We start from the raw sequence: 23,406 nt of genomic DNA, 5'->3' as shown, positions 1-23,406 counted from the left end.
CCCAAACCTGGCGCCCCTGGAGGAGGAAGCGTCCCAGCATGCAGTTCGGTTTGTAGCGGCAACGACAGGACGGCGCAGCGCGTGGACTTTATTTAACTAACGAATGAAATAAACCTTAACGAAAATAAATAAAGAGACACAACCAGCTTTTATTAGCGTCAATTAACGTAATTAACAGGACCGTTAATAAGGAAAACGTCACAGCGGAGAGAAAGACAACAACAACAACATCATGTCTCTGGTTTGTGCCAGTAAGTAGAAACTAGCCTGATGTGGCTAACGCTGTTAGCATCCATTCATCTTGCATAATGTGTTTTAATTAATCCATTAGTGTGTATGTGGTGATTAATTAGTGTTTGTGTTAATTAACAGACAGCACCCTGTTAGCATGCTGTGGCTAACGCTGTTAGCATCCATGCTGTGTGTTCATTTTACACAATGAGGTTGATTCGTATTATTGTTTGTGTTCATGCACGACTCTTTATGTGGGGTCCGGGGGGTCCCTGAGGAAGTTCCAGGGGGTTCGGGGACCCCCAGGGGTCATTGAGGGAGTTCCAGGGGGTCCGGGGACCCCCAGGGGTCATTGAGGGAGTTCCAGGGGGACCGGGGACCCCCATGGGGTCCTTGAGGGAGTTCCAGGGGGTCCGGTCCCTGAGGGAGTTCCAGGGGGTCCCCAGCTAAATTATAGTTTGGAACCAAATGGACCCTTACAGGCCTGTAACTCAGAGTGTAACACATGTACATTTGTACACTCTCAGAGTTAAATTAACATTGATTTTACTACAATATAAATTGAGGGTCCCAGAGATAGAAATGCCATTAAATGGGGGTCCGTAGACTAATGCATGTCAAACTGGGGGTCCTTGACACTAAATGGGTTGAGAATCACTGCTAGAGCAGTACAAATCTTCTCTTATGGGGGTCCCTGGCATATCTTTTTTTCCCTCCGCTGGATAATTAGTGTAATTTTGGGGGTCCTTGACATGAAAAGGTTTGGGAACCACTGCTTTAATGCAGACCTATAGTTAGCCCCTTTCGGCACCCTCGGTTAAGCTTTTCTGAAGTTCGGACACGCAGGGTCCCTGAGTGCTTATTCCACTCTCCATGGGAGGCAGATGTACATACCCACCGTTCACGCCGTGCGGCGCTCCGCTTGAGTGTTGGTGAGATGTTTCAAAGATGCATAAAGCGGCTAGTGAGAGCAAGTCCTGTGTGGCCGTGTCATCACTTCTACACCTGTATACATCTCCACCAAATACACAGACAGACACAACCCGTTACACAGGATGTTTATAATGTTGGTGGGAGGCGGGACATGGGAAGAGAGGAAGAGAGAATTTTAGAGCAGCCAAAACTTAAAAAAAAGATTCAAAATACTTAACGGCATCGGCGCTTAATGCCATTTCATACACGTTGCGGTGGTCTCCTATAGCCGCTTTATGCATCTTTGAAACATCTCACCAACACTCAAGCGGAGCGCCGCACGGCGTGAACGGAGGGTATGTACATCTGCCTCCCATGGAGAGTGCAATAAGCACTCAGGGACCCTGGGGTAAGCGACGTCCGAACTTCAGAAAAGCTTAACCGAGGGTCATAGACGTCATGACAAATGTGATGAGGTCAGCACAAAATGTGATGAGGTCAACACATTTGGGCACATTTGGGCAATTAAGTGGCTGGCAATATGTGCCCTATTGATTCTCAAAGTCTCATGTATAAATAAATATGATATTTTGTGTTGGATGAATACGTGTGTGTGTGTGTGCGGGGGGGGGGGGGCTGCATGAGTGATGCTATTCTCTTTAGTCTTTCTGTTGATTGACAGATTAATTAGTGTCTCTGTGTTACCGTAATTACAGTCTCTAACGAGGTATTAATTGTTAATCAACAGTCTCTAACGAGGTATTAATGAGGCCTAGTTCACACCTACACAACAAATGTTTGGTCCGTGTGTGATGCCTGATTGCTTTTTGATTGCTGCTCCAATTCATTTTCGATGGGAGTCACATGGTTTGACCAAACATTTTTGTTTGAGGGGGGAGCAATCATTAATCAGCGATCAAACACAAATGTTTGATCAAACCACGTGACTCCCATTGGAAAAGCATTGTGGTGGCCCAAAAAAACAAAAACGACCAAACATTGCTTGATTGGTGTTTGGTACGTGTGAATGAGGCCTGAGTGTTTGTTTAATCAACAGTCTCTAACGAGGTATTAATGAGTGTGTGTTTAATCAACAGTCTCTAACGAGGTATTAATGAGTGTGTGTTTAATCAACAGTCTCTAACGAGGTATTAATGAGTGTGTGTTTAATCAACAGTCTCTAACGAGGTATTAATGAGTGTGTGTTTAATCAACAGTCTCTAACGAGGTATTAATGAGTGTGTTTAATCAACAGTCTCTAACGAGGTAATAATGAGTGTTTGTTTAATCAACAGTCTCTAACGAGGTAATAATGAGTGTGTGTTTAATCAACAGTCTCTAACGAGGTCCCGGAGCATCCCTGCGTGTCTCCGGTCTCCAACCAGGTGTTTGAACGACGACTGATAGAGAAATACATCGTAGAGAACGGAACCGACCCCATGAACGGACAGCCTCTCTCTGAGGAGCAGCTCATTGATATTAAAGGTTATTATTATTATTATTATGATGAACGGACAGCCTCTCTCTGAGGAGCAGCTCATTGATATTAAAGGTTATTATTATTATTATTATGATGATGATGAACGGACAGCCTCTCTCTGAGGAGCAGCTCATTGATATTAAAGGTTATTATTATTATTATGATGATGATGAACGGACAGCCTCTCTCTGAGGAGCAGCTCATTGATATTAAAGGTTATTATTATTATGATGAACGGACAGCCTCTCTCTGAGGAGCAGCTCATTGATATTAAAGGTTATTATTATTATTATTATTATGATGAACGGACAGCCTCTCTCTGAGGAGCAGCTCATTGATATTAAAGGTTATTATTATTATTATTATGATGAACGGACAGCCTCTCTCTGAGGAGCAGCTCATTGATATTAAAGGTTATTATTATTATTATTATGATGAACGGACAGCCTCTCTCTGAGGAGCAGCTCATTGATATTAAAGGTTATTATTATTATTATTATGATGAACGGACAGCCTCTCTCTGAGGAGCAGCTCATTGATATTAAAGGTACTTTATTATTATTATTATTATTACTATTACTATTACTATTATTATTATTATTACTACTACTACTACTACTATTAATATTATTATTATTCCATTCAGGACGGGAACCCCTTTTGGTGTATTAAGCTTTAATGTTATACTTTAGCTTTTGAAAAATAGCAGATCTACAAGCTCGTAGTGCGGCACTCGGTGCCGCACTACGAGCTTGTAGATCTGCTGTAGATCTGCTGGTCTCTATACTGCCTCCCCCTGGCCAGCCGGGGCACCTGATGGAGGAACTGGTCTCTATACTGCCTCCCCCTTGCCAGCCAGGGCACCTGATGGAGGGGAAAGGAACTGGTCTCTATACTGCCTCCCCCTTGCCAGCCAGGGCACCTGATGGAGGGGAAAGGAACTGGTCTCTATACTGCCTCCCCCTGGCCAGCCGGGGCACCTGATGGAGGGGAAAGGAACTGGTCTCTATACTGCCTCCCCCTGGCCAGCCGGGGCACCTGATGGAGGGGAAAGGAACTGGTTGGAATAACGTGTTCCTTCCACACGCTACGTCCAACCGGGTAAACTCCCCCCTGTTAGGTGAAAAGAAGCAGCTTGGACTCCTCATGCACTGAAGGAAGCATGAGGTCAGTCCGTTGCTCTCCCCAGGTTGGCAGAGGGAGAGTAGAGCCCAGGATTACATTAGATAATAAATTAATTGATTAGTTAATTAGATAATTGACACTGTGTGAAAAAAATGGGTTGAAAAATCGTGGGATGAAAAAGAAGGCTCATTGTTGTTGTTTCCTCAGTCTCTCATCCAATCATATTGTACTTCCTGTATTCCCTCAGTCTCTCATCCAATCAGACCCAAGGCTCCATCGGCCACCAGTATCCCTGCTATCCTCAAGTCCCTCCAAGATGAGTGGGTGAGTCTTTTATTGTGAAGGATGTCTTTTATTGTGAAGTATTCAAGATGAGTGGGTGAGTCTTTTATTGTGAAGGATGTCTTTTATTGTGAAGTATTCAAGATGAGTGGGTGAGTCCTTTATTGTGAAGGATGAGTCTTTTATTGTGAAGTATTCACGGTGAGTGGGTGAGTCTTTTATTGTGAAGGATGAGTCTTTTATTGTGAAGTATTCACGGTGAGTGGGTGAGTCTTTTATTGTGAAGGTGTGCAGGGGTTGACACTAACGGTTGCCCGATTTGCCCGGGGCAAGTAAAAAACAAGAAATGATGACATTCGTCATATTATTACCAGCAGCTTTTATATTTGCGGCGGTGGTGGTCCACAGTAAAATAAAATAGCAGATCTACAAGCTCCCAACGTGTGAAGATATGAATATGATGCAGTGTGAGCTTGTAGATTTTAACTATGCATTTTTGATTATTATATATTTTGTAAAGGAATGGTTTTGGTCATACAAGGTTTTCACCTGACTATCAGTATCAGTCAGTTTGACCAGATTGCATTCAAATTGGCTATGAGGTTTCCACTTGACAGCACTCACGCAGTTGGTTTGATTGACACCCGAACACATTGACATGTCAATGTTTCCTAAAACGAGAGTCGAAAATGTTGTAGAGTAGGCTACGGGCTGTGTGGAGGTCCCCGAGGAGTTCGGCGTGGGGCGGAAGGGGTCCGCGGTACTATGCGTGGGATTTCGCGAGTACAGTCACTGAGACTCAAATGTGTTACTGGCTGTTACCCATTAAATCAGCGAGTCTGCTGCCACGTTTTAGCAGCGCTCCGCTGTTATCTGCCCCCTCAATGTCGTAACTGTTGTATTAGTTGGTTCTGGGACAGGTTGAAGCCCTGTTATCTGCCCCCTCAATGTCGTAACTGTTCTGGGACAGGTTGAAGCCCTTTTATCTGCCCGTAGGGTCAATGACCGTGTATTTTATACTGCATATATTGTAATATTAATGTTTTCCAGGGCGCGGTGATGCTCCACACTGTTATTTAAAGGTTATATTTCATATTGATGTGTTTAGTTATTTACTATCTAGATCTCTGCTGTCGGGAGGAAACCTCATAACTCCAAAATGTTCAGGAAATGAAAGATATACATTTTCAGGAAATATAGAAAACCTTATATTTTTAAAACAAAGCAATACAGCCTCATCAAAGTTGGTGTTGTAACTTTATATACCATGGGAAGGGGAGAGGGGGTGGAGTTAGTTGCTTTAGCAGACCGTTTGAGGGTCCAATGGAGTCGAGAGGTTTTGTCCAAAGCACTTTTTACTACTTTCCATTGGTTCAATATGTTCGAAACAACACACAGACGTAAAGGGTGTTCAATAGCACTGATTTATGAAACAACACACAGACGTAAAGGGTGTTCAATAGCACTGATTTATGAAACAACACACAGACGTAAAGGGTGTTCAATAGCACTGATTTATGAAACAACACACAGACGTAAAGGGTGTTCAATAGCACTGATTTATGAAACAACACACAGACGTAAAGGGGGTTCAATAGCACTGATTTATGAAACAACACACAGACGTAAAGGTGAGCACTGATTTATGCAAAAAATAATAATAATAATAATAAACTCACAAATGGAGTTATGAGGATTCCTCCCGACAGCAACGATATATAAAGGTTATATTTCATATTTATATGTATAGTTATTTACTATATATAAAGCTTATATTTCATATTTATATGTATAGTTATTTACTATATATAAAGGTTATATTTCATATTTATGTATATATTTATATGTTGTTTTCCAGGACGCGGTGATGCTCCACAGCTTCACGCTGCGCCAGCAGCTCCAGACGACGCGTCAGGAGTTATCTCACGCTCTGTACCAACACGATGCAGCCTGCAGGGTCATCGCTAGACTCACCAAGGAGGTGGCTGCTGCCAGAGAGGGTAAGACCACTAGGGGGCGCTAGTAGAGGGATGCCCACCTGCCCCTGGCAGCTAAATAAAACACTAGGGGTTGCCCACCTGCCCCTGGCAGCGAAATAAAACACTAAGGGTTGCCCACCTGCCCCTGGCAGCTAAATAAAACACTAAGGGTTGCCCACCTGCCCCTGGCAGTGAAATAAAACACTAAGGGTTGCCCACCTGCCCCTGGCAGCTAAATAAAACACTAAGGGTTGCCCACCTGCCCCTGGCAGCGAAATAAAACACTAAGGGTTGCCCACCGCTAAATAAAACACTAAGGGTGGCCCACCGCTAAATAAAACACTAAGGGTTGCCCACCTGCCCTGGCAGCTAAATAAAACACTAAGGGTTGCCCACCTGCCCCTGGCAGCTAAATAAAACACTAAGGGTTGCCCACCTGCCCCTGGCAGCTAAATAAAACACTAAGGGTGGCCCACCGCTAAATAAAACACTAAGGGTTGCCTACCTGCCCCTGGCAGCTAAATAAAACACTAAGGGTTGCCCACCTGCCCCTGGCAGCTAAATAAAACACTAAGGGTTGCCCACCTGCCCTGGCAGCTAAATAAAACACTAAGGGTTGCCCACCTGCCCCTGGCAGCTAAATAAAACACTAAGGGTTGCCCACCTGCCCCTGGCAGCTAAATAAAACACTAAGGGTCGCCCACCTGCCTACTGGCAGCTAAATAAAACACTAAGGGTTGCCTACCTGCCCCTGGCAGCTAAATAAAACACTAAGGGTTGCCCACCTGCCCCTGGCAGCTAAATAAAACACTAAGGGTTGCCCACCTGGCCCTGGCAGCTAAATAAAACACTAAGGGTTGCCCACCTGCCCCTGGCAGCTAAATAAAACACTAAGGGTTGCCCACCTGCCCTGGCAGCTAAATAAAACACTAAGGGTCGCCCACCTGCCTACTGGCAGCTAAATAAAACACTAAGGGTTGCCCACCTGCCCCTGGCAGCTAAATAAAACACTAAGGGTCGCCCACCTGCCTACTGGCAGCTAAATAAAACACTAAGGGTTGCCTACCTGCCCCTGGCAGCTAAATAAAACACTAAGGGTTGCCTACCTGCCCCTGGCAGCTAAATAAAACACTAAGGGTTGCCCACCTGCCCCTGGCAGCTAAATAAAACACTAAGGGTTGCCCACCTGGCCCTGGCAGCTAAATAAAACACTAAGGGTTGCCCACCTGCCCCTGGCAGTTAAATAAAACACTAAGGGTCGCCCACCTGGCCCTGGCAGCTAAATAAAACACTAAGGGTTGCCCACCTGCCCCTGGCAGCTAAATAAAACACTAAGGGTTGCCCACCTGGCCCTGGCAGCTAAATAAAACACTAAGGGTTGCCCACCTGCCCCTGGCAGCTAAATAAAACACTAAGGGTCGCCCACCTGGCCCTGGCAGCTAAATAAAACACTAAGGGTTGCCCACCTGCCCCTGGCAGTTAAATAAATTATGTGATTCTTGAAGACTATTTCTATGTATGTGATGTATCACCATGTGGTGTTCTATCTCTATGTATGTGATGTATCACCATGTGTTGTTCTATTGTTCTATCTCTATGTATGTGATGTATCACCATGTGTTGTTCTATCTCTATGTATGTGATGTATCACCATGTGTTGTTCTATCTCTATGTATGTGATGTATCACCATGTGTGATGCTTACTGTAAGTTATCTGGATTAAGAGCGTCTGATAAATGGCTACATTGTAAGTTGTATTTCTACAGCTCTATATAAAGGTGTTCTATGTGTTCTATTTCTACAGCTCTTGCTACTCTGAAGCCTCAAGCAGGATTGGTTGCACCGCAGGCTGTTCCCGCCTCCCAGCCCGCTGCAGTGGTGAGTTCACCTGTCAATCACACATAAAGCCCGCCTCCCAGCCCGTTCCGTTAGACCTCGCGTCTGAAAAGGCCGTTATTCTGTCAATCAATTAGTTACTACAGCTCCTGTCAATCAATTAGTTACTACAGCTCCTGTCAATCAATTAGTTACTACAGCTCCTGTCAATCAATTAGTTACTACAGCTCCTGTCAATCAATTAGTTACTACAGCTCCTGTCAATCAATTAGTTACTACAGCTCCTGTCAATCAATTAGTTACTACTGCTCCTGTCAATCAATTAGTTACTACTGCTCCTGTCAATCAATTAGTTACTACAGCTCCTGTCAATCAATTAGTTACTACTGCTCCTGTCAATCAATTAGTTACTACTGCTCCTGTCAATCAATTAGTTACTACAGCTCCTGTCAATCAATTAGTTACTACAGCTCCTGTCAATCAATTAGTTACTACTGCTCCTGTCAATCAATTAGTTACTACTGCTCCTGTCAATCAATTAGTTACTACAGCTCCTGTCAATCAATTAGTTACTACAGCTCCTGTCAATCAATTAGTTACTACAGCTCCTGTCAATCAATTAGTTACTACTGCTCCTGTCAATCAATTAGTTACTACTGCTCCTGTCAATCAATTAGTTACTACAGCTCCTGTCAATCAATTAGTTACTACTGCTCCTGTCAATCAATTAGTTACTACAGCTCCTGTCAATCAATTAGTTACTACAGCTCCTGTCAATCAATTAGTTACTACAGCTCCTGTCAATCAATTAGTTACTACAGCTTCTGTCAATCAATTAGTTACTACAGCTCCTGTCAATCAATTAGTTACTACAGCTCCTGTCAATCAATTAGTTACTACAGCTCCTGTCAATCAATTAGTTACTACTGCTCCTGTCAATCAATTAGTTACTACTGCTCCTGTCAATCAATTAGTTACTACTGCTCCTGTCAATCAATTAGTTACTACAGCTCCTGTCAATCAATTAGTTACTACAGCTCCTGTCAATCAATTAGTTACTACAGCTCCTGTCAATCAATTAGTTACTACTGCTCCCCAAATCCCAGGAAGGAAGCTGCAATTTACGTTCACGAAAATTGCGCGACTCTTAAGACAAAACGGAAGTGAGGATGTCTGGAGGCTTTATATTTTACTCGTGATCAGAGCTTCCGTTGCTCCAGACTGTACGACGGAAGCATTTATATTTTACTCGTGATCAGAGCTTCCGTTGCTCCAGACTGTATGACGGAAGCATTTATATTTTACTCGTGATCAGAGCTTCCGTTGCTCCAGACTGTACGACGGAAGCATTTATATTTTACTCGTGATCAGAGCTTCCGTTGCTCCAGACTGTACGACGGAAGCATTTATATTTTACTCGTGATCAGAGCTTCCGTTGCTCCAGACTGTATGACGGAAGCATTTATATTTTACTCATGATCAGAGCTTCCGTTGCTCCAGAATGTATGACAGAAGCATTTATATTTTACTCGTGATCAGAGCTTCCGTTGCTCCAGACTGTACGACGGAAGCATTTATATTTTACTCATGATCAAAGCTTCCGTTGCTCCAGACTGTACGACGGAAGCATTTATATTTTACTCGTGATCAGAGCTTCCGTTGCTCCAGAATGTATGACAGAAGCATTTATATTTTACTCATGATCAGAGCTTCCGTTGCTCCAGACTGTATGACGGAAGCATTTATATTTTACTTGTGATCAAAGCTTCCGTTGCTCCAGACTGTACGACGGAAGCATTTATATTTTACTCATGATCAGAGCTTCCGTTGCTCCAGAATGTATGACAGAAGCATTTATATTGTACCTGTCTTCTCCTCTCCACCAGGGGGCCGGAGGAGAACCCATGGAGGTCAGTGAGCAGGTTGGAATGACCCCGGAGATTGTTCAGAAGGTATGTTTATTTATTATGATCATGTAACAGTTTTTAACTTCTTGTTCTAATGATCATGTCATGAGTGTTTAACTTGTTACCATGTTTTTCTTAACTAGTTTAATGAGTGTTTAACTTGTTACCATGTTTTTCTTAACTAGTTTAATGAGTGTTTAACTTGTTACCATGTTGTTCTTAACTAGTTTAATGAGTGTTTAACTTGTTACCATGTTGTTCTTAACTAGTTTAATGAGTGTTTAACTTGTTACCATGTTGTTCTTAACTAGTTTAATGAGTGTTTAACTTGTTACCATGTTGTTCTTAACTAGTTTAATGAGTGTTTAACTTGTTACCATGTTGTTCTTAACTAGTTTAATGAGTGTTTAACTTGTTACCATGTTGTTCTTAACTAGTTTAATGAGTGTTTAACTTGTTACCATGTTGTTCTTAACTAGTTTAATGAGTGTTTAACTTGTTACCATGTTGTTCTTAACTAGTTTAATGAGTGTTTAACTTGTTACCATGTTCTTAACTAGTTTAATGAGTGTTTAACTTGTTACCATGTTGTTCTTAACTAGTTTAATGAGTGTTTAACTTGTTACCATGTTGTTCTTAACTAGTTTAATGAGTGTTTAACTTGTTACCATGTTGTTCTTAACTAGTTTAATGAGTGTTTAACTTGTTACCATGTTGTTCTTAACTAGTTTAATGAGTGTTTAACTTGTTACCATGTTGTTCTTAACTAGTTTAATGAGTGTTTAACTTGTTACCATGTTGTTCTTAACTAGTTTAATGAGTGTTTAACTTGTTACCATGTTGTTCTTAACTAGTTTAATGAGTGTTTAACTTGTTACCATGTTGTTCTTAACTAGTTTAATGAGTGTTTAACTTGTTACCATGTTGTTCTTAACTAGTTTAATGAGTGTTTAACTTGTTACCATGTTGTTCTTAACTAGTTTAATGAGTGTTTAACTTGTTACCATGTTGTTCTTAACTAGTTTAATGAGTGTTTAACTTGTTACCATGTTGTTCTTAACTAGTTTAATGAGTGTTTAACTTGTTACCATGTTGTTCTTAACTAGTTTAATGAGTGTTTAACTTGTTACCATGTTGTTCTTAACTAGTTTAATGAGTGTTTAACTTGTTACCATGTTGTTCTTAACTAGTTTAATGAGTGTTTAACTTGTTACCATGTTGTTCTTAACTAGTTTAATGAGTGTTTAACTTGTTACCATGTTGTTCTTAACTAGTTTAATGAGTGTTTAACTTGTTACCATGTTGTTCTTAACTAGTTTAATGAGTGTTTAACTTGTTACCATGTTGTTCTTAACTAGTTTAATGAGTGTTTAACTTGTTACCATGTTGTTCTTAACTAGTTTAATGAGTGTTTAACTTGTTACCATGTTGTTCTTAACTAGTTTAATGAGTGTTTAACTTGTTACCATGTTGTTCTTAACTAGTTTAATGAGTGTTTAACTTGTTACCATGTTGTTCTTAACTAGTTTAATGAGTGTTTAACTTGTTACCATGTTGTTCTTAACTAGTTTAATGAGTGTTTAACTTGTTACCATGTTGTTCTTAACTAGTTTAATGAGTGTTTAACTTGTTACCATGTTGTTCTTAACTAGTTTAATGAGTGTTTAACTTGTTACCATGTTGTTCTTAACTAGTTTAATGAGTGTTTAACTTGTTACCATGTTGTTCTTAACTAGTTTAATGAGTGTTTAACTTGTTACCATGTTGTTCTTAACTAGTTTAATGAGTGTTTAACTTGTTACCATGTTGTTCTTAACTAGTTTAATGAGTGTTTAACTTGTTACCATGTTGTTCTTAACTAGTTTAATGAGTGTTTAACTTGTTACCATGTTGTTCTTAACTAGTTTAATGAGTGTTTAACTTGTTACCATGTTGTTCTTAACTAGTTTAATGAGTGTTTAACTTGTTACCATGTTGTTCTTAACTAGTTTAATGAGTGTTTAACTTGTTACCATGTTGTTCTTAACTAGTTTAATGAGTGTTTAACTTGTTACCATGTTGTGCTTAACTAGTTTAATGAGTGTTTAACTTGTTACCATGTTGTTCTTAACTAGTTTAATGAGTGTTTAACTTGTTACCATGTTGTTCTTAACTAGTTTAATGAGTGTTTAACTTGTTACCATGTTGTTCTTAACTAGTTTAATGAGTGTTTAACTTGTTACCATGTTGTTCTTAACTAGTTTAATGAGTGTTTAACTTGTTACCATGTTGTTCTTAACTAGTTTAATGAGTGTTTAACTTGTTACCATGTTGTTCTTAACTAGTTTAATGAGTGTTTAACTTGTTACCATGTTGTTCTTAACTAGTTTAATGAGTGTTTAACTTGTTACCATGTTCTTAACTAGTTTAATGAGTGTTTAACTTGTTACCATGTTGTTCTTAACTAGTTTAATGAGTGTTTAACTTGTTACCATGTTGTTCTTAACTAGTTTAATGAGTGTTTAACTTGTTACCATGTTGTTCTTAACTAGTTTAATGAGTGTTTAACTTGTTACCATGTTGTTCTTAACTAGTTTAATGAGTGTTTAACTTGTTACCATGTTGTTCTTAACTAGTTTAATGAGTGTTTAACTTGTTACCATGTTGTTCTTAACTAGTTTAATGAGTGTTTAACTTGTTACCATGTTGTTCTTAACTAGTTTAATGAGTGTTTAACTTGTTACCATGTTGTTCTTAACTAGTTTAATGAGTGTTTAACTTGTTACCATGTTGTTCTTAACTAGTTTAATGAGTGTTTAACTTGTTACCATGTTGTTCTTAACTAGTTTAATGAGTGTTTAACTTGTTACCATGTTGTTCTTAACTAGTTTAATGAGTGTTTAACTTGTTACCATGTTGTTCTTAACTAGTTTAATGAGTGTTTAACTTGTTACCATGTTGTTCTTAACTAGTTTAATGAGTGTTTAACTTGTTACCATGTTGTTCTTAACTAGTTTAATGAGTGTTTAACTTGTTACCATGTTGTTCTTAACTAGTTTAATGAGTGTTTAACTTGTTACCATGTTGTTCTTAACTAGTTTAATGAGTGTTTAACTTGTTACCATGTTGTTCTTAACTAGTTTAATGAGTGTTTAACTTGTTACCATGTTGTTCTTAACTAGTTTAATGAGTTTCTTCCATTTCAGCTCCAAGACAAAGCCACGGTTCTCACCACAGAGAGAAAGAAGGTAATTTATTTATTACACGTTAAGTTAAAGTTAAATTATTACACGATTAACACTTTATACACTTTATACCATCTGAGATGATGATGTTAGAGTTCAGAGTAACTTTATACCATCTGAGATGATGATGTTAGAGTTCAGAGTAACTTTATACCATCTGAGATGATGTTAGAGTTCAGAGTAACTTTATACCATCTGAGATGATGATGTTAGAGTTCAGAGTAACTTTATACCATCTGAGATGATGTTAGAGTGCAGAGTAACTTTATACCATCTGAGATGATGATGTTAGAGTTCAGAGTAACTTTATACCATCTGAGATGATGATGTTAGAGTTCAGAGTAACTTTATACCATCTGAGATGATGTTAGAGTTCAGAGTAACTTTATACCATCTGAGATGATGATGTTAGAGTTCAGAGTAACTTTATACCATCTGAGATGATGTTAGAGTTCAGAGTAACTTTATACCATCTGAGATGATGTTAGAGTTCAGAGTAACTTTATACCATCTGAGATGATGTTAGAGTTCAGAGTAACTTTATACCATCTGAGATGATGTTAGAGTTCAGAGTAACTTTATACCATCTGAGATGATGATGTTAGAGTTCAGAGTAACTTTATACCATCTGAGATGATGTTAGAGTTCAGAGTAACTTTATACCATCTGAGATGATGTTAGAGTTCAGAGTAACTTTATACCATCTGAGGTGATGATGTTAGAGTTCAGAGTAACTTTATACCATCTGAGATGATGATGTTAGAGTTCAGAGTAACTTTATACCATCTGAGATGATGTTAGAGTGCAGAGTAACTTTATACCATCTGAGATGATGTTAGAGTTCAGAGTAACTTTATACCATCTGAGATGATGTTAGAGTTCAGAGTAACTTTATACCATCTGAGATGATGTTAGAGTTCAGAGTAACTTTATACCATCTGAGGTGATGATGTTAGAGTTCAGAGTAACTTTATACCATCTGAGATGATGATGTTAGAGTTCAGAGTAACTTTATACCATCTGAGATGATGTTAGAGTTCAGAGTAACTTTATACCATCTAAGATGATGATGTTAGAGTTCAGAGTAACTTTATACCATCTGAGATGATGTTAGAGTTCAGAGTAACTTTATACCATCTGAGATGATGATGATGTTAGAGTGCAGAGTAACTTTATACCATCTGAGATGATGTTAGAGTTCAGAGTAACTTTATACCATCTGAGATGATGTTAGAGTTCAGAGTAACTTTATACCATCTGAGATGATGTTAGAGTTCAGAGTAACTTTATACCATCTGAGATGATGTTAGAGTTCAGAGTAACTTTATACCATCTGAGATGATGATGATGTTAGAGTTCAGAGTAACTTTATACCATCTGAGATGATGATGTTAGAGTTCAGAGTAACTTTATACCATCTGAGATGATGTTAGAGTTCAGAGTAACTTTATACCATCTGAGATGATGTTAGAGTTCAGAGTAACTTTATACCATCTGAGATGATGATGATGTTAGAGTTCAGAGTAACTTTATACCATCTGAGATGATGTTAGAGTTCAGAGTAACTTTATACCATCTGAGGTGATGATGTTAGAGTTCAGAGTAACTTTATACCATCTGAGATGATGATGTTAGAGTGCAGAGTAACTTTATACCATCTGAGATGATGTTAGAGTTCAGAGTAACTTTATACCATCTGAGATGATGTTAGAGTTCAGAGTAACTTTATACCATCTGAGATGATGTTAGAGTTCAGAGTAACTTTATACCATCTGAGATGATGATGTTAGAGTTCAGAGTAACTTTATACCATCTGAGATGATGATGATGTTAGAGTTCAGAGTAACTTTATACCATCTGAGATGATGATGATGTTAGAGTTCAGAGTAACTTTATACCATCTGAGATGATGTTAGAGTTCAGAGTAACTTTATACCATCTGAGATGATGATGATGTTAGAGTGCAGAGTAACAGTGTAGTACCGCATAGTAAACTACAATGAACCCTAGCATTAAGGACAAGAAAACAACTGATCCAAGTAGCAAAAACAAGGGAACAAATTGTGTGACGGGATGTGAGGTTAGTCTGAAAATAGTCTGAGAATAGTCTGGGACGTGTGGAGCGTTGTCCAGGGTGTTTTAGAGAAGGGAGAAGAGTCTGGGACGTGTGGAGCGTTGTCCAGGGTGTTTTAGAGAAGGGAGAAGAGTCTGGGACGTGTGGAGCGTTGTCCAGGGTGTTTTAGAGAAGGGAGAAGAGTCTGGGACGTGTGGAGCGTTGTCCAGGGTGTTTTAGAGAAGGGAGAAGAGTCTGGGACGTGTGGAGCGTTGTCCAGGGTGTTTTAGAGAAGGGAGAAGAGTCTGGGACGTGTGGAGCGTTGTCCAGGGTGTTTTAGAGAAGGGAGAAGAGTCTGAGACGTGTGGAGCGTTGTCCAGGGTGTTTTAGAGAAGGGAGAAGAGTCTGTGACGCGTGGAGCGTTGTCCAGGGTGTTTTAGAGGGGGGAGAAGAGTCTTGGACGTGTGGGGAGTTGTCCAGGGTGTTTTAGAGTAGGGAGAAGAGGACATCAGAGTTTTGTGTGGGCGGTAACTGGATGGAGCGTAGAATGGGGGATACGTTATTTCCGGTGTGTGTATTGTGTTATTGTCATTCTAACATTCTAACAAAGTGTGTGTGTGTTGTTACAGAGAGGAAAGACTGTCCCAGAGGACCTGGTGCGCTCTGAGGATCTGAGCAAATACCGACAAGTTGCTTCTCATGCTGTAAGTGTTAATATTATTATTATTATTTAAATCAAATCTGTTCTCATGCTCGGTGTATATTTCTGTGTGTAGAAACAGTGTTTTCATGTTGTATATTTCTGTGTGTAGAAACAGTGTTTTCATGTTGTATATTTCTGTTTGTAGAAACAGTGTTTTCATTTTGTATATTTCTGTGTGTAGAAACAGTGTTTTCATGTGGTATATTTCTGTGTAGAAACAGTGTTTTCATGTGGTATATTTCTGTGTGTAGAAACAGTGTTTTCATGTGGTTGAGGCTAATACAATCTTATAGATTGTTTCAATTACTTTTACGATCAAATAAATGATGAAATAGAAGTGTTTCTCCTATAATCATGTCTCCACAGCGTCAGCGTACCTGCAATCCTTTAATTAATTAATCTAATTGAATGAATTGATATGTTTCTATGTCCTCAGGGTCTGCACAGTGCCAGCGTTCCTGGAATCCTGTCTCTAGATCTCTGTCCATCCGACACCAACAAAGTTCTGACAGGTAACATTTATATTTGACTAATGATCAGAGCTTCCGTTTCTCTAATGATCAGAGCTTCCGTTCCATTTGAAAATGCACCATTTGTCAGCCTTCTGATTGGTCCCTCCGCTTTGGTCACCGTGCTGCAGTCACCGTGCTGTGATGTTCCTTTTTACTGACACCACAAGTTTATAATAAGAATTTAATTCACATATTATATATATTATATATATATAATAATATCAACACAAAGCAAGTGAAAAACAGACTAGGTTCTTAAAGCTTAACCCATTTAGACCTGAGGACTATTCTTAAAAAAATGTCTTCTAAATCCTAAAAGTTTTCTGAAAACCCTCATGTTTCTATGTACCTCTTTTCATGTCAAGGACCTCCAGAATGATCTGTATTTGGCTGCAAAATATGTTGTTCCAATATGTTGCAGCAAACATTTTCGCGACTTTTCAAAAATAGCAGACCTACAAGCTTGCTCGCGCTATGAGCTTGTAGGTCTGCTATTTTTCAATAGCTAAAGTATAACATAATGCTTAAAACACCAAAAGGGGTTCCCGCCCATCGGGTTAAAGCTTACATAGGACTGTTTCTATGCGTTTGATGTATTATGTGTTGTTCTTGCTTACTGTAAGTCTCTGCATTAAGAGCGTCTGATAAATGACTACATTGTAAACTGTCTTCATGAATGAAAACAGTTTCGTTGGTTTTATTAAAACAGTTCCGTTGTGTTCCTGCAGGTGGCGCTGATAAGAACGTGGTGGTGTTTGATAAGAGGGAGGAGCAGATTGTTGCCACTCTGAAAGGTCACACTAAGAAGGTCACCTCGGTCATCTACCATCCATCACAGGTATATATACTCTATTACTATTACTCTATTACTATTACTGTCTAGAAGGTCACGCCTGTGATCTACCATCCATCACAGGTTATATTACTTTATTCTAGAAGGTCACCTCAGTCATTGATTGATTGAAATATTTATTAACAGTTTGCAGAATTACAGTACATTTCAAGCACAAACTCAATACAAAGACTGTTAACTGTGAGTGGACGACCCAATTAAGCATTACACTTGTTTACAAGAGGGTCCACCTTGTTCAATTCATCAAAACATTTAATCATAATCATCTACATTACACATTTATTTATCACAGCGCCGACCAAATGTACGCTGGATTATATGTTGATATATTGAACCCACCACTAACCTCTGTGTATTTGTACAGTGGTAATCCTCTGTGTATTTGTACAGTGGTAATCCTCTGTGTATTTGTACAGTAGTAATCCTCTGTGTATTTGTACAGTAGTAATCCTCTGTGTATTTGTACAGTAGTAATCCTCTGTGTATTTGTACAGTAGTAATCCTCTGTGTATTTGTACAGTAGTAATCCTCTGTGTATTTGTACAGTAGTAATCCTCTGTGTATTTGTACAGTAGTAATCCTCTGTGTATTTGTACAGTAGTAATCCTCTGTGTATTTGTACAGTAGTAATCCTCTGTGTATTTGTACAGTAGTAATCCTCTGTGTATTTGTACAGTAGTAATCCTCTGTGTATTTGTACAGTAGTAATCCTCTGTGTATTTGTACAGTGGTAATCCTCTGTGTATTTGTACAGTGGTAATCCTCTGTGTATTTGTACAGTGGTAATCCTCTGTGTATTTGTACAGTAGTAATCCTCTGTGTATTTGTACAGTAGTAATCCTCTGTGTATTTGTACAGTAGTAATCCTCTGTGTATTTGTACAGTAGTAATCCTCTGTGTATTTGTACAGTAGTAATCCTCTGTGTATTTGTACAGTAGTAATCCTCTGTGTATTTGTACAGTAGTAATCCTCTGTGTATTTGTACAGTAGTAATCCTCTGTGTATTTGTACAGTAGTAATCCTCTGTGTATTTGTACAGTAGTAATCATCTGTGTATTTGTACAGTGGTAATCCTCTGTGTATTTGTACAGTGGTAATCCTCTGTGTATTTGTACAGTGGTAATCCTCTGTGTATTTGTACAGTAGTAATCCTCTGTGTATTTGTACAGTAGTAATCCTCTGTGTATTTGTACAGTAGTAATCCTCTGTGTATTTGTACAGTAGTAATCCTCTGTGTATTTGTACAGTGGTAATCCTCTGTGTATTTGTACAGTAGTAATCCTCTGTATTTGTACAGTAGTAATCCTCTGTGTATTTGTACAGTAGTAATCCTCTGTGTATTTGTACAGTAGTAATCATCTGTGTATTTGTACAGTAGTAATCCTCTGTGTATTTTGTGTATTCCAGTCCGTGGTGTTCTCGGCCTCTCCTGACTCCACCATCAGGGTGTGGAATGTTGCAGGAGAGAAGTGTGTCCAGGTCATCAGAGCCCACGAGGCTGGAGTCACTGGACTGTCTTTACACGCCACGGGAGACTACCTTCTGTCCTCTTCTGAAGACCAGGTATATATACACACTGTCTTTACACGCCACGGGAGACTACCTTCTGTCCTCCTCTGAAGACCAGGTATATATACACACTGTCTTTACACGCTACGGGAGACTACCTTCTGTCTGAAGACCAGGTGTATATATACACACTGTCTTTACACGCCACGGGAGACTACCTTCTGTCCTCCTCTGAAGACCAGGTATATATACACACTGTCTTTACACGCTACGGGAGACTACCTTCTGTCCTCTTCTGAAGACCAGGTATATATACACACTGTCTTTACACGCCACGGGAGACTACCTTCTGTCCTCTTCTGAAGACCAGGTATATATACACACTGTCTTTACACGCCACGGGAGACTACCTTCTGTCCTCTTCTGAAGACCAGGTATATATACACACTGTCTTTACACGCTACAGGAGACTACCTTCTGTCTGAAGACCAGGTGTATATATACACACTGTCTTTACACGCCACGGGAGACTACCTTCTGTCCTCCTCTGAAGACCAGGTATATATACACACTGTCTTTACACGCTACGGGAGACTACCTTCTGTCCTCCTCTGAAGACCAGGTATATATACACACTGTCTTTACACGCTACGGGAGACTACCTTCTGTCTGAAGACCAGGTGTATATACACACTGTCTTTACACGCTACGGGAGACTACCTTCTGTCCTCCTCTGAAGACCAGGTATATATACACACTGTCTTTACACGCTACGGGAGACTACCTACTGTCCTCCTCTGAAGACCAGGTGTATATATACACACTGTCTTTACACGCTACGGGAGACTACCTTCTGTCCTCCTCTGAAGACCAGGTATATATACACACTGTCTTTACACGCCACGGGAGACTACCTTCTGTCCTCCTCTGAAGACCAGGTATATATACACACTGTCTTTACACGCCACGGGAGACTACCTTCTGTCCTCCTCTGAAGACCAGGTATATATACACACTGTCTTTACACGCTACGGGAGACTACCTTCTGTCCTCCTCTGAAGACCAGGTATATATACACACTGTCTTTACACGCTACGGGAGACTACCTTCTGTCCTCCTCTGAAGACCAGGTATATATACACACTGTCTTTACACGCCACGGGAGACTACCTTCTGTCCTCCTCTGAAGACCAGGTGTATATATACACACTGTCTTTACACGCTACGGGAGACTACCTTCTGTCCTCCTCTGAAGACCAGGTATATATACACACTGTCTTTACACGCTACGGGAGACTACCTTCTGTCCTCCTCTGAAGACCAGGTATATATACACACTGTCTTTACACGCTACGGGAGACTACCTACTGTCCTCCTCTGAAGACCAGGTATATATACACACTGTCTTTACACGCTACGGGAGACTACCTTCTGTCCTCCTCTGAAGACCAGGTATATATACACACTGTCTTTACACGCTACGGGAGACTACCTACTGTCCGTTTCTTTGATCCGCACCACAGTTCGGATGCACGTTCACACCAATCGAACCAAAGGGGTAAGCGGACCATGGTTCGTCTTAAACGAACATGTCTGGTGTGAAAGTGCCCTTAGCATAGCATTTCATGTAGACATAGCACTCTATCAGACCTGGGCATCATGTAGACATAGCACTCTATCAGACCTGGGCATCATGTAGACATAGCACTCTATCAGACCTGGGCATCATGTAGACATAGCACTCTATCAGACCTGGGCATCATGTAGACATAGCACTCTATCAGACCTGGGCATCATGTAGACATAGCACTCTATCAGACCTCGGCATCATGTAGACATAGCACTCTATCAGACCTGGGCATTACACGGCCCAAATACAGCCCTTTGGCTAAAACGTACTTTAAAATGTTATTCACGTACAGCAATATTTGACAACCTGTTACCTTCCTTGTCAAGTTGTCGACCCTCAAAATCACAGAAAACACAATATGGACTAATATAATTTATTTACTGAAGACAGGTGATAATAATAACGTACTCTTACATAAATCGCTCTGGATTAAGAGCGTCTGCTAAATGACTACATTGTAATGTTTGTGTTGAATAGGTTGTTTTAGACTTTAGGATTGGTTTGCGTCAGTGTGGTCACTGTGTGTGTGTGTGTGACTGTGTGTGTGTGTGTGTGTGTGTGTGTGTGTGTGTGTGTGTGTGTGACTGTGACTGTGACTGTGACTGTGTGTGTGTTACAGTACTGGGCGTTCTCTGACATCCAGACCGGTAAAGTTCTGACCAAAGTCACCGATGAGAGTGGAGCCTGTGGTATGTTATTTTTATTATCTACAGATCTACAAGCTCTCAACGCGTTGTGGACGCGACGCGTTGGGAGCGCTGGGAGCTCTTCTCACATTATTGATTTATATATCTGGGGGAGGCGGGGCCAGGAATATATATATATCTGGGGGAGGCGGGGCCAGGAATATATATATCTGGGGAGGCGGGGCCAGGAATATATATATCTGGGGGAGGCGGGGCCAGGAATATATATATCTGGGGGAGGCGGGGCCAGGAATATATATATCTGGGGGAGGCGGGGCCAGGAATATATATATCTGGGGAGGCGGGGCCAGGAATATATATATATCTGGGGGAGGCGGGGCCAGGAATATATATATCTGGGGAGGCGGGGCCAGGAATATATATATCTGGGGAGGCGGGGCCAGGAATATATATATCTGGGGGAGGCGGGGCCAGGAATATATATATATCTGGGGGAGGCGGGGACAAGAATATATATATCTGGGGGAGGCGGGGCCAGGAATATATATATCTGGGGGAGGCGGGGCCAGGAATATATATATCTGGGGGAGGCGGGGCCAGGAATATATATATCTGGGGGAGGCGGGGCCAGGAATATATATATCTGGGGGAGGCGGGGCCAGGAATATATATATCTGGGGAGGCGGGGCCAGGAATATATATATATCTGGGGGAGGCGGGGCCAGGAATATATATATATCTGGGGGAGGCGGGGCCAGGAATATATATATCTGGGGAGGCGGGGCCAGGAATATATATATATCTGGGGAGGCGGGGCCAGGAATATATATATCTGGGGGAGGCGGGGCCAGGAATATATATATCTGGGGGAGGCGGGGCCAGGAATATATATATCTGGGGGAGGCGGGGCCAGGAATATATATATCTGGGGGAGGCGGGGCCAGGAATATATATATCTGGGGGAGGAGGGGCCAGGAATATATATATCTGGGGGAGGCGGGGCCAGGAATATATATATCTGGGGAGGCGGGGCCAGGAATATATATATATCTGGGGAGGCGGGGCCAGGAATATATATATATCTGGGGGAGGCGGGGCCAGGAATATATATATCTGGGGGAGGCGGGGCCAGGAATATATATATCTGGGGAGGCGGGGCCAGGAATATATATATATCTGGGGGAGGCGGGGCCAGGAATATATATATCTGGGGGAGGCGGGGCCAGGAATATATATATCTGGGGGAGGCGGGGCCAGGAATATATATATCTGGGGGAGGCGGGGCCAGGAATATATATATCTGGGGGAGGTGGGGACAGGAATATATTGGCCTATAAGTTTAACCACAGCTTGTGTCTCAGACCTACAAGCTGCTGGATCAGAACTTCTGTTCATATGTGCTTATATTATTCTCATTAACATAACCCCGCCTCCTGGCTCCTCCCCTCCAGCCCTGACGTGCGCTCAGTTCCATCCCGACGGGCTGATCTTCGGAACGGGAACGGCCGACTCTCAGATCAAGATCTGGGATCTGAAGGAACGAACCAACGTGGCCAACTTCCCTGGACACTCTGGGCCGGTGACGTCTATCGCCTTCTCTGAGAACGGATACTACCTGGCTACAGGTAACCACTACACACTAGCCCCTAAACACTACCCACTAGCCCCTACACACTACCCACTAGCCCCTAAACACTACACACTACCCACTGTAAAATACCGGTAACCTGAGACCTCTCGTGGCTTATTGCTTAATTATCCAAGGCGCTTTACATAGACTGTTCATTACATTCACCCAATCAAGTGCTCCCCTTCCCCAGTATAGCTACAGAGATGCAGAATCAGCTGCGAATTATATAAAGTGATTGAAGGTGTGGGTTATCGGTGAAATTTACACCGGTCACGTGACGGTAACCAGCCAATCAGAATCAAGTATTGGGACTAACTGTTTTAGAAATGTACTATTTTCCATGTTCAGGGGCTCAGTATTAACAGTAGTATTATGTATTCATGTTCAGGGGCTCAGTATTAACAGTAGTATTATGTATTCATGTTCAGGGGCTCAGTATTAACAGTAGTATTATGTATTCATGTTCAGGGGCTCAGTATTAACAGTAGTATTATGTATTCATGTTCAGGGGCTCAGTATTAACAGTAGTATTATGTATTCATGTTCAGGGGCTCAGTATTAACAGTAGTATTATGTATTCATGTTCAGGGGCTCAGTATTAACAGTAGTATTATGTATTCATGTTCAGGGGCTCAGTATTAACAGTAGTATTATGTATTCATGTTCAGGGGCTCAGTATTAACAGTAGTATTATGTATTCATGTTCAGGGGCTCAGTATTAACAGTAGTATTATGTATTCATGTTCAGGGGCTCAGTATTAACAGTAGTATTATGTATTCATGTTCAGGGGCTCAGTATTAACAGTAGTATTATGTATTCATGTTTAGGGGCTCAGTATTAACAGTAGTATTCATGTTCAGGGGCTCAGTAATAACAGTAGTATTCATGTTC

At 40.8% G+C, this 23,406-nt stretch overlaps 1 protein-coding gene across 1 annotated transcript in view; it reads left to right on the top strand.

The window, feature by feature from the left end:
- LOC306917880 (pre-mRNA-processing factor 19) overlaps window positions 1-23,406 on the top strand; it is a 28,773-nt gene continuing 5,367 nt past the window's right edge. The window contains exons 1-13 of the mRNA XM_079530771.1: window positions 1-251; window positions 2,479-2,628; window positions 3,996-4,072; window positions 5,889-6,030; window positions 7,814-7,887; window positions 9,732-9,797; window positions 12,938-12,979; window positions 15,659-15,733; window positions 16,169-16,244; window positions 16,973-17,082; window positions 18,506-18,661; window positions 20,857-20,926; window positions 22,336-22,509. Of these exons, the coding sequence (XP_079386897.1) occupies window positions 233-251; window positions 2,479-2,628; window positions 3,996-4,072; window positions 5,889-6,030; window positions 7,814-7,887; window positions 9,732-9,797; window positions 12,938-12,979; window positions 15,659-15,733; window positions 16,169-16,244; window positions 16,973-17,082; window positions 18,506-18,661; window positions 20,857-20,926; window positions 22,336-22,509 (1,231 nt within the window). The 5' untranslated portion in view covers window positions 1-232. The remainder of the gene's footprint in view (window positions 252-2,478; window positions 2,629-3,995; window positions 4,073-5,888; window positions 6,031-7,813; window positions 7,888-9,731; window positions 9,798-12,937; window positions 12,980-15,658; window positions 15,734-16,168; window positions 16,245-16,972; window positions 17,083-18,505; window positions 18,662-20,856; window positions 20,927-22,335; window positions 22,510-23,406) is intronic.

This window comes from Electrona antarctica, assembly GCF_951216825.1.
Source record: "Electrona antarctica genome assembly, contig: scaffold_73, whole genome shotgun sequence".
In the NCBI taxonomy this organism is placed as follows: domain Eukaryota; kingdom Metazoa; phylum Chordata; class Actinopteri; order Myctophiformes; family Myctophidae; genus Electrona; species Electrona antarctica.
The sequence above is the reverse complement of the archived record's forward strand: the minus strand, read 5'-3'. Positions and strand labels throughout refer to the sequence as shown.